General features: G+C 49.0%; 1 protein-coding gene across 1 annotated transcript in view; it reads right to left on the reverse strand.

Moving 5' to 3' along the window:
• The window catches only part of LOC140411190 (dynein axonemal heavy chain 8-like), a 2,783,184-nt gene that overhangs the window by 1,354,383 nt on the left and 1,416,653 nt on the right, over window positions 1-12,148 (reverse strand). The window contains exon 67 of the mRNA XM_072500280.1: window positions 363-466. Coding sequence (XP_072356381.1) covers window positions 363-466 — 104 coding nt within the window. The remainder of the gene's footprint in view (window positions 1-362; window positions 467-12,148) is intronic.

A 12,148-nucleotide genomic window follows, 5' to 3' on the forward strand; every position in this document is an offset into this window, starting at 1 on the left:
ACCCAGAATACATCCATACCCTTGTAAACCTCAATGTCTATTCTGTGTGGTGTTTAATATGGAGGTGAACTGATTCATCAGCTACTGGAAGTGGTAGTCAGCAGGTGGTTTATATTTCATAAACTGCAATCATTACTTTAAATGTAGTGAGCTTTTTTGTCATATCATACAGACAGAAACTATGTGCAAGTTCTCATAATTATAGTCGCAATCATTTTCATTTGAACTAATATTTTTTACAATGAACAAAACTGCATGTCTCGTGATTTTAACTCGTGATTTTTAAGGTTTGATCATCTGAAATCTAAATGTGACAAGATGTGATACATGATATTAAATATGAAACTTTAATGCACACCAACCTTATCTGCATTACGTGATGCCACTGCCAGCTCCTTTTCTTTATGTGCCAGTTCTTGTGCAAGAATAGCCACTGATTCTGTAGCTTCCAGAAGTTTGGAGAGGCCTGCAATAAGATGTTTTGTCTGGTTAAGAACTGATGCATGTCACTGAAGTTCCCTTCCTTTCTATTTTTGCATGACAATAAAGGTCTGCTACAGAAACCTACTCTACAGCACAGAGGTGCTGGAATTTGGCGCAGAGGGAAAGAAGCGCTTTAAAAAAATTATTTTTGATCTGTTACCTCCATTAGCTATTGACTAATCGAATAAATAAGTAAGATTAGACAGACATGGCAGGTATAGTGGTGAGCCATGGCTGCAACATGTGTAAATCTGTGCAATATGTTTCAGACCCTGACAACCAGATGTGGAGCAGATTAAGTAACTTAGCCTCAAAGTCTGAATTGCAGAACGAAGAAAGGTACCTGGACTCTGTTCTGGGAGGCTGTAATTTGTTAGTACAGAGCATGAGAATTGCTGAAAAGAGAGACATGTTTTTGTTGAAGATTTTCATCTTCCACTCATCAGGACACTCGCAATAATACAAAGTAAGGGAAATCAACAGATTTATACTGTATGAGAAGTGTAGGGATCCTCCTGTAAATCCTTGTCAGTCCCTTATTTCCTGTTATTTTGGCTTTTATAATTTCTGGACCTGGAAAAAAAATTGCCTATGCCTTTAAGATGAACTTCACCTTTAATTCAAAACCGGGAGGGAACAGTAGGCTGTGCTGCTGCTCTGACATCAATGATGACACATCTTGGTGGACTTGGCTGTCAGCTAATGGACTAATTTATTTTCCTGGCTCTCGGTGCTAATTTTCCCGGAATGTTCCTTATTTTGTGAGACTGTGTGTTGGCTTTCAATTTCGTTTTTAAGAGCAGAGGGAAGCTCTTTTTGAATCTTTCCCTCTCACTCTCTCTCTCAGGGTAAATCTCTCTGAAACACCCCACTCGGAGGCTCTGTTTTCTTCTCAGCCGAGCTGGTAGACATTCTGAGTAAACTGTATACTAAGTAAGATTAAAATCTAAGCTGAGAGCTAGCTTTGAGTGGAGACAAGTAATCTTAAGGATCCAATCCACTTGCTGAGCAGAATCAGTGGTTGAAAAAGTCCTTTTTGCAATCTCGTGAGGAGGACGCTAGTCTTATCCCAGTGAGGCTGATAGTTATTCTGGTGGAGTTGGAAGCAAGTCAGAATTAACCGGACCCGACGTGGATCTTTCGAGTCAAGGCCCAGTTTAATACAAGTTAAAGTGAATCCTCAGAGGCGATCCCACAGCCTGAGAGTTCTACCTGAAGGTTCCAGCCAGAAGACTCTCGTTATTCATTCTACCGGCGGTTCTCAATCACTTCGCATCCTTGAAGGATAGTGAACCCGAAAAATCTTCAACATCCGGAGCGATTGGATTAGATTTGTTTATTGTCACGTATAGCAAGGACAGTGGAAAGTATTATTCTGCATGCAGCTCAGACAGATCATCCCGTACAGGAAAAGAAAATACATAATTGGGCAAACATAAAATCTATTATGTAAATACATAGACACAGGCATCGGGTGTCGTTCTACATGGTAGAGAAGATGCATGAAGAGATCAGATCAGTCCATAAGAGGGTCATTTAGGAGTCTGGTAACAGCGGGGAAGAAGCTGTTTTTGTATCTGTTAGTGCGTGTTCTCAGACTTTTGTACCTCCAGCCCGATGGAAGAAGTTGGAAGAGTGAGTAAGCCGGGTGAGAGGGGTCTTTCATTACGCTGCCCCCTTTCCCAAGGCAGCGGGAGGTGTAGACAGAGTCAATGGATGGGAGGCAGGTTCGTGTGATGGACTGGGCGGTGTTCACGACTCTGTAGTTTCTTCCGGTCTTGGGCCGAGCAGTTGCCATACCAGGCTGTGATGCAGCCAGATGGGATGCTTTCTATGCAGCACCTGTAAATGTTGGTAAGAGTTAATGTGGACATGCCAAATTTATTACGTTTCCTGAGGATGTATAGGTGCTGTTATGGTTTCTTTGTCGTAGCGTCGACATGGGTGGACCAGGACAGATTTTTGGTGATGTGCACACATACGAATTTGAATGACCAGCTCCTTAGTTTTGCTGGCATTGAGGGATAGATTGTTGTCATTACACTGCTCCACTGGGTTCTATATCTCCCTCCTGTATTCTGACTCATCATTGTTCGAGATCGACCCACTATGTGTCGTCAGCAAACTTGTACGTGGAGTTGGAGCCATATTTTGCCACACAATCATGTGTGTACAGGGCATATAGTAGGGGGCTAAGTATGCTAAGTATACCCTCCTCTTCCATCACACATTAATCCTCTATTATATTTACCACCCCCTTCCCTCTGTGTGTGTCCCTCTTTTGTGTGTTTGGGTAGGGTAAAGGGGGGGGGGAGTAGTTGATTAGCTGGCCATTATGCATACTTTCTCTCTATTGATGTTATAAATAAACAGTTGTTGTGTTTCATTTACAAAACTGGGTCGGGATTCTCCCCGTGGGATGGGGGGTCCCGGCAGAAGGAAGTGGCGGGACCCCCCACCCCGCCCACAGATCGGTGGGCCCCGATCACGGGCCAGGCCACCGTGGGGGCACCCCCCGGGGCCAGATCGCCCCTCCCCCCTCCCCCCTCAGGACCCCGGAGCCCGCCCGCGCCACCAGTCCTGCCGGGAAGGTAGGTGGTTTGAATCATGCCGGCGGGACTGGCATGACAGCAGTGGGATTTCGGGCCATTGCAGGTCGGAGAATCACTGGGGGGGGGGGGGCCGCCGACCGGCGCGGCGCTATTCCTGTCCCCATCGAATTTTCGGCGCCGGAGAATTCGGCAGCCGGTGGAGGAGGGATTCACGCCGCCCCCCCGGCGATTCTCCGACCCGGTGGGGGTCAGAGAATCTCGCCCCAGGTGTCTGTAAGTTACTGGAGCAGTCAAGGTTTGAAAGATCTGTTGCTCTTATTAGCCTTAGTTTTATTAGGTCTAATTCTGTCACCTTTGCTCATGAGTCGCCAGGTATCTTTCTGATACCGCCACGTGGTTCAAGCTCAAGTAATGATTAATAATGCAGCACATCGCTTAGTAAAAGTTAAATTAACGATCATTTATTATATACAGCAATAAATACTTATACAATAATCCTACTTCTAGACTATTACCTACCACTAAAGGCCAATACTTAACTTTGGTGATGGCCCACCAGGTCAGGGAGACAAATGGTCTATCGAATTGGGTCTGACCTGCGGGATTCAAAAAGGCTGGTACGAGTCGATAGTCTGGAACACCTATCAGGTAGCGATCGCTGGAGTAACACTTACTTGTTTCTTCGTCGAAGGGTCTCGAAGGTTGCGAGTAGAAGAAGGGTCGATCTGAACTTGGCCCCTTATTTTTATAGTTCCCAGGGGTTTCCCGCCTCTCGGGACGGACCTTGAACCTGGTTCCAAGTGATTGGACTTGCCCAATCAGTGGGTTCGATATGCTCCAATAATGGGGCGATTTCTTGATCAGGGGGTTGTCGTCCACCTTTCTTTGTCTTAGCCACTGCTGGCGCCGAAAAGTCTGGATCGGCTTTATGTTGCTAATGTGTAGCAATTGTTCCCGGGGATGGCTGCTTAGTATGCAGATGGCTGGGTTGATGTGCTGTTAATGGTTGCAGGTATCGGTCTGGGCCGACTTCCCCAGAGCCGAATACACTGTTTTGCCTGCAGCTGTCCGTTTGAGTCCTGTTGGCTGATTTACCCATCAGCCTCTTTCGTTCGCCATTTTAGATCGGGGGATTACCATTTTACTCGGGAATCAGCCATTTTAGGTGGCTACATTCCCTCCTTGTGATCCTAACGTGAAGCGTGAAGGATCACATACATTTTCTTCTTTCCATTCCCTGACCGGGGGAGGACACCTCCTACATGGCCACTGCTCTGACCCTAGCTATGCACAAATGTTTTTTACCTAAACAATTCTAAGGGCGCTATGTCAGGCAGGCACATGCATTTACAAAATAACAAACTTGAAATCTCTAATTTTACCTAAATACACTATACACATTAAACATTGCATTATCCTATCTTCCTAAAACATACAACAACAATCACAACGTTTAATATACTCTTTCCTGGCTTGGCAGTCAAGCTCAGGATCATACATTTTTTTTTTGTTCATGAAAAGTTTTGTACATCTTTTGTACAAGTTTTATTTACAGTAATAACGCAAGTGCATGCTCTTTATTATTTTGTTATAGGTCGCGGGGGTCGGGGGTCTGGTCATAACCAAATATAGGGGATCGGATCCGATATACCGGGGTTCGAGCACGGTACGCTCTCCTTCTCCATTTGCGGAGGCGCATAGTCTGCACTACACAGCAGAGTATCGGCAACGCTAACAGTGCTTCAATCACGTAGGACAGGGAGTACCAGGTTATGAACCTGGCACACCAGGAAGATGCAGTGTCGCTGGTGACTGGGCTTTGGGTACTGCGGGGCATTGAAACATTAACGGCAGGGAGGTTTGAAGTAATGGGGTCCGCGTTCCCGCGCACCCAAGTGTTCATGAAAAAAATATTGAGCACGATGAAAGAAGTCCTCATGGCTGTCCTGGCTGTCCTCTTTCCTTTTCCTTCTTGTGTTTTTTTGTTTTCTCCGGCCCTAGAGCTTCTGGAGTTCTGTAAAAACAAACATAGTATCTGTAACTACCTTGGTTTAATATCCGGTATGTTAGTGTGTCTGTCCTTTTGGGGCCAATTATTCCCTTATAATTGGTCACTATGTGTGACTCCCTCATTTTCTTTTTCCAAAAACAAATTTTAGGACACGGCACACCTCCCAATGACGGACCAGTGCTGATTTACCATCCAAATGTTCCAGGATGTAAATGGCAGCAACCTAAAGGTCGCCTAAACAAATAAAACTTTTTGAAATGAAAAATGCCAAATGAGGTGCGTATGGGCTGCGACGGGTAAGATTTGGATGGAGTCCCCGGGTAGGACGGCTACCAATGCCGTATCTCCCCTACCCGAGCGTGTTTGACCAACGGGGGGGTCCCCAGGCAGGGCGGGTCTCACGCCGTTTCTCCACTGCCTGAGCAACCGACAAGAACGGGCAAAAACGTAGTCATCGTGGTGGGGTTGCTACAGTGATTCTATCCTTGAATCACAAGAGCAGCTACGATCGGGCGTCTGGTACCCGAACCGGTATCAGCTGAAGTGTCTGCAGACAAGCTAGTTCCATTGAACAAGCGTCTGGTCTGGTGACCAGGTATCTGCAGATAAGTTGGTACCGCTGAACAAGCGGCTGGAAAAGAAATTCTCCTGTAGGACGAACAACACAAAACAAACGTACGAATAACATAAAACATCCTGCAGGTTCTCCCAAGCGTTTCCTTTAAACATCATGTGGACACCTCAGTTCTCTGTTGCGAACAGGGTCGCAAAGGGGATGGCGGTTTGGGAGTCGGACTCGAGGTCGTCCCCTTCTCCCGGGTGCCAAACTCTGGCCCTAAAAGGGCTGCGTGGTGTGAGTTGGGGTTGCTTTCATCATTGCGGACGAGTCTGTAGGAGTTGTCGCGGTGCCAATAAGTTGTGTCGAGTTGTGTGGGGACAAAGTCGGGGTCGTCCGTGTGGTTCGGTGGTCGGTGGTGGGATTTGTTTAGAAAAGTGATCATGAAGGGATCACTGGAGTCGAAATCGGAGTCGCTGGGTGTGGGTCCGGTTGTATGGGGATAGTAGGGAGGCGTGCTGTGGCTGTCGTCCTGCTGCTGCAGTCTGCGGAGCGCAGATTTTGGGGGTGGAGTCGAGGGCGAGTCCGTGTCTGGGCTGAATGTGGTGGGGGGTGGTCTGGTTACATTGGCTGTGGGCGGGGTGTGGTCTGCTGCGTCAAGCATGACGTGGTGGGAGTGGTTTGACTGTGTTCCATAAGCCTTTAACTGGTTTATATGAAACCACGCAGTCTTACCATTTGGGTATTTTATTTTGTATACCGATGGGCTTACTTTATCCGTAATGGAGTACGGACCTGAGTATTTTGGAGACAGGAATGTGCTGGGGTTATATACAGACAACATCACTTGCTGTCCTATATCATACACTGCCTTATCAAAACAGGCTTTGCTCTGTTTCTTTTTGGTGCCCAATTTAACTGCGGCTGCTAACTGAGCCGTTTTTACATTAGCAACTAATTGCTCCACGGCTTTCTCGTGGGTGAGGGCCGTAACTTCAGGGCTGGTCAGGTCTAAACCTAACAAGTATTCTGTCCCTTTCATGGGGCGTCCGGTCATAAGAGTGTGTGGGATGTAACCTGTGGAGGTGGAAACAGTGTTATGCAAAAACATCAGCACAAAAGGGAGAACTGAGTCCCAAGTGGTGTTGTTCTGCTGGACCATTTTTCGGAGGGTGGTTTTTAGGGTCCGATTCATGCGCTCCACTATACCACTCGACTGTGGGTGGTACGCAATGTGGAATTTTTGGGTAATGCCAAATATCGTGAGGACGTTCTGCATGACCCGTCCCGTAAAGTGAGAACCTTGGTCCGATTCAATACTGCGGGGGAGTCCCCATCTTGTAAAGATGTGGTGGGTTAGGATCTTGGCTGTGGTTTTCGCGGTGTTGGTGCGGGCTGGAAATGCTTCCACCCACTTTGTAAAAGTGTCTATGACCACCAGAACATATTTATAGCCATTCCTGCAAGGGGGCAATGGACCGATAAAATCAATCTAGAGGTTAGTCCAGGGGCCGTTAACGGGTCAGGTGTGGCCGAGGTGGGCCTTTTTGGCATATCTATCGGGGTTGTTCTGCGCACAGATAAGGCAATTCTCAATGTAATGGCTTACATCTTCCTTGAGATTTGGCCACCAACAAAGCTGTTTGAGGTGGGCTGTGGTGGGATCGATTCCCTGGTGTCCATGACCATCATGGAATAAACAAATTAATTGGTTCCTATCCTGCTCAGGAACTACATAAAGGGTGTCCTTTAACATCACACTGACGAATGTGATATAAAATAGTTACTTTAGAGATATTAGTTAATGTAATGTAGAAATAAGCCACTTTGATTCTGGCAGGTAGAGACAAAGGGATTTGAGACCGCATGGAAAAAGCAGGAAGAGGTGTGTCTATGAGAGTGATGCTGCATTGATAGGGGCCGGAGAAAGGGATTGGAAGTGAGCCAATCAGAATAGATCAAACAAGTCAGGAGGGACATAGGATGACCTATGGGTGTCGAGTATGTGAAACTTGATGCCATTTGAATGTATGAGTACTGATCTCTTTGTCTGGGACCTTCACTTAGTTCCCGGGACTGCAGACAGCAACATGTTGTCTGTATCACTGTGGACTAGGTAGCTTGCAAGCTGAATAAAATAACTTTTTTTTACGTGCAAATCCATCTCGACTTTTATTGAGGCCAGACTGACGGAGAAAGAAATTTGGGATTCAACAACACCGTCATGTGTGGTCAGTGTATTTCTGAACCTCTCATAGGAGGCTGGAAACTTCCCTTTCACAATCTCAGTGAGAGCACTATCCTGCTTCTGGGCCTCTACTAGATCCTCAATCCTAGTCTGCGTGACCTGAACTGTACTCACTGGCGCACTCACTGGCGCGCTTTCGGGGGGTTTCCAAAAATACCCATGCCTGGATCCTGCCTTAGCCAGTGTGTCGGCTTTTACATTTCCAGGGGGGATGAACGATGGTGGCTGCGGACTTTTATAATGCCAAAAGTCCTGACCCGGGCTTTTTGTAAAATATGGCGGAATAATGGGGCTGAGGGGAGGGGTTTCTCATCCGCGGAAATAAATCCTCTTGTTTCCCACAGGGGCAGAAATTCTGTAAGGCTGTTGCAGACATAGAGGCTGTCTGAGTATATGTCTGTTGGGCTGGGAATGAATCTGGGTGGTCTACTATGTACACGATGGCCGCAAGCTCTGCTGCCTGCGCGCATAAGTGTCCGGGGAGTTTTAATGCTATCTCCTCGAGGGCGCGTCCCTGCGCATCCTCAACATAAATCCCGCACCCTGTTATGCGTTGCCCATCTAAGACTGTGGACGATCCATCCACATAAATCTTAATGGGGTCACACGTGTCCGGGTGAGGGGGGCTCTGAGGTGGAGTACCTATTTTCCTGGGGGGTGTTTTCGCTATAAAGGGGCCTGTGTTGTGGTGTGGAGAGATGATTTCACATTCATGGGGGGTTCCGGGGTACTGCAAATTGTCCGCTAAGTATGTGTGAGTCTTTGTCCGCTTTACTGTGATGTCCCATCCCTGCAAGAGAAGGGTCCACCTAGCTGCGCGTATTTGGCTGACGGTACCGTCCTTAAGTCGTCCGTCCAGTAAACGTTGGGTGGGGATGTGCTCGGTCAGAATGGTGATGGGGTTCAGTCCGGTAATATAGGAAAAGTACTGGACTGCCCAGAAAACTGCGAGCAGGTGCCTCTCACAGGCTGAAAATCCCTGCTCCACAGCATCTAAAATTCGGGAGGCATAAGCCACGGGTCTTAACTGGTCGTGCCGTTCCTGCAGGAGCACGGCTGAAAGGATGCGGTCTGTGGTCGCTACCTCTATTGCGTAAGGGGAAAGCGGGTCTGGAACTTGTAGTGCGGGGGCGGCTATGAGCGCCTGTTTTAATGATTCCACAGCATTCGTATGCTGCGGAAGCCACTCCCAGGGGACTCCTTTCTTTAGGAGGTCTGAGAGGGGCGCTGCCTTGCTGACGAAACCGTCGATGTGGTTTCGGCAGTAGCCAACCAGTCCTAAAAACGACCGGAGGGCTGAAAAGTTCTGGGGAAGGGGCAATTTAGCGATCGAGTCAATTCTTTTATGCTCGATCTCGCATTTGCCGTGTGTGATAATTGTATCCAAATATACCACTTTTTCTCCCAAAATCTGGGCCTTTTTGGGGTTTACTTTACAGCCAATGGAATGTAACAATTCCAGGAGTTCGGACAGAAGCTCAATGTGTTCTTCCTTTGTGTCTGTCTGCAGTAGTAGATCATCTACATACTGTGCCAGACATTCGGGGCGAGAAAATTTTGCTAGTCCATTTGCCAGCTGTCGGTGGAAAATGGAGGGGGAGTTGTGGAATCCTTGTGGCAGGCATGTCCACGTGTACTGCTGCGCTTTAAAAGTGAAGGCAAATTTATACTGGCACGCCTTTGCCAATGGAATGGACCAGAATCCATTACTGACGTCCAAAACCGTGAAATATCAGGAATTGAGTCCCTGTTTGAGCATGGTCTCGGGACTTGTTGCTACGGTGGGGGCTGCTGCGGGGGTGACTTTATTGAGTTCCCGATAATCAATGGTCAAGTGCCATGATCCGTCGGGCTTTCTCACTGGCCAAATCGGGGCATTATTAGTAGAGGCTACCGATCTTAGCATGCCCTGCTCTAATAAGCTCTCTATAACTTGTGGGATTTCTCCCTCTGCTTCTAGGGGGAATCCGTACTGCTTTTGGGGTTTAGGGTCAGGTCCTGTTACTTGTACGGAGCCAGTCATCCGTCCACAGTCGTGCTTGTGGGTCGCGAATGCTGCCCTGTTCTTTTGCAGGACTGCCCTAACCTGCCTGTCCTTGCTGAGTGTGGTGGGGTTGAACCAAAACTTGCCTACTGTGCTAATTTTGTTCATATAGTCCCCTATGTTGAGCGTTGCGGGGGCTCTAGCGGATTTCGCCATCTTCCAGACACACTGGTTGACTGAATCGAAGGATAGGTGGTGGGAATTCATAAAGTCGATTCCCAGAATGTGTTCTGCTGTGTGGGGCAGGTCTACTAAAACTACGGGGTGTTCTGTGGTAATGTTTCCTATTTGAATGGGTACAGGGGCTGTGATGTGTCCCTGTTGTGAGTGGCCTGTAAAGCCGCTGAGGGTGATAGTGGCTGTAGTGGGCCACGTGTCCTGAAAAAGGGTGGAGGAATTTATGGTGGTGCGGGACCCTACTGTGTCCCAAAGAAACTCGATATGCTGTCCCCGAATTTTCGCTGCGACTACGGGTCGTCCCGCACCACCACTGATAAAGATAGATAGTTTTTTGAAGAATAAAGGGATTAAGGGTTATGGTGTTCGGGCCGGAAAGTGGAGCTGAGTCCACAAAAGATCAGCCATGATCTCATTGAATGGCGGAGCAGGCTCGAGGGGCCAGATGGCCTACTCCTGCTCCTAGTTCTTATTATGTTCTTATGACCTATCCCAAAGGGTATCGCAGACCCAACTGGGGGAGCCTGTACACCGTCAGTCCGTTCAGGTCAAGTCCGTCTGATCCGAACGGGCGCTAACGCTATGGATGGGCTCTGCCTTTTTCTTACTCAGAGTGCCTGTCTGTTGGGCTCTCTGTGGATTTTTAGGGGCATTGCACTCTTTTGCAAAATGTCCCAACTGTCCGCAGTTGTAACATTCTTGCGATTTGGGTTGGGGGCTGTTCTTACCCTCATTTACCCAGGTGGGGTTGTGAGGTGTGGCTTTTACTGCCTGCATGTCTGCGGCGGCTTGCTTTTCCTCGGTGGTTGTAGCGGCGGGTCTATTGTGAACAGACTGCTCCCAAATGCGGGACAATCTTTTAACCACCCACTTCTCGTTATGAGCCTCCTCCGAGGGATCATAACTACTGCAGGCATTCTGTCCTGCCTCTGTGGCATGGGAGATAAGGGTGCGGGTCCATTTGGCCATATTGTCTGGGGACAAATGGGCAAGGTCTACTCCTCCAAAAACGGCTTTGAAGTGAATCCACAGGCGTCCTGCGAACGCTGTGGGGTGCTCAGACTTCTTCTGCCTATACTTATTTAGGCCATCTACGGGGTCACCCCGGTTGTACCCGATCGCATCCAGGATCGCGGTATGCATTTCTGCAAGGGTGCCTCCTCCTACGTTCTGTGGGTCGGGAAGGGCTGCTGCTACCGATGGACCTAAACTTAGAGCCATGAGCTTTACATGCTCTCTCTCATCCAGGCCGTACATGGTTGCCTGATGTTTGACGGTGGCAAAGAAATGGTGTGGGTCTGAAGCGGGGAGGAACGGTGTGATTTTTGCACACGCGTCCCGTAATTGGGTCACTGTGAGGGGGGTGGAATATAGGAATTCCGCCTCGTCTGATGTGGCTGTGCGGTGGGTTGTTACAGGGTTCATCGGAGGCTGAACTACCTGCTGTGTGAGGGGTGGGGGTGCTTGTCTCCTTTGGGGCTTTCCCTGCGCACATGTTCCCTGAACAGGCGCGAAATTCTCCGTTATCGGCGCAAAGTCCGCCGATCGGCGCAAAAAACGGCGCAAATCCGACTTGCGTCACGTCTGAAAAATGGGTCGAAAGTCTCCGGCCCGAAATGAGCTAGAAGCGACGTGACAGGATCCGCGCATGCGCATGTGGTTCACGCCGTGCAGCGTCATACACGCCGCACGGCGTGACGGCTCATAAGGCCGCGCTGCTCCCCCCCACCCGACCGGGACACCCGACCGGAACACCCGACTGGATGGCTGGCCGCCGCTCAGCCCCGAGGTTCGAGTCACGGGATGTGGAGGCGCTCCTGGACGCAGTGGAGCAGAGGAGGGACGCCCTGTATCCCGGGCACGGCCGCAGAGTTGCCCCACGCCACAGCCGGCGTCTGTGGAGGGAGGTGGCAGAGGTCGTCACCGCTGCGGCCCTGACACCACGGACAGGCACCCAGTGCCACAAGAAGGTGAATGACCTTGTCAGAGCAGGCAGGGTGAGCCTCCCCATATCCCCCCTCCCCCATATCCCCCCTCCCCCATATCCCCCCTCCCCCATATCCCCCCTCCCCATATC

This window comes from Scyliorhinus torazame, chromosome 4 (assembly GCF_047496885.1).
Source record: "Scyliorhinus torazame isolate Kashiwa2021f chromosome 4, sScyTor2.1, whole genome shotgun sequence".
Classification (NCBI taxonomy): domain Eukaryota; kingdom Metazoa; phylum Chordata; class Chondrichthyes; order Carcharhiniformes; family Scyliorhinidae; genus Scyliorhinus; species Scyliorhinus torazame.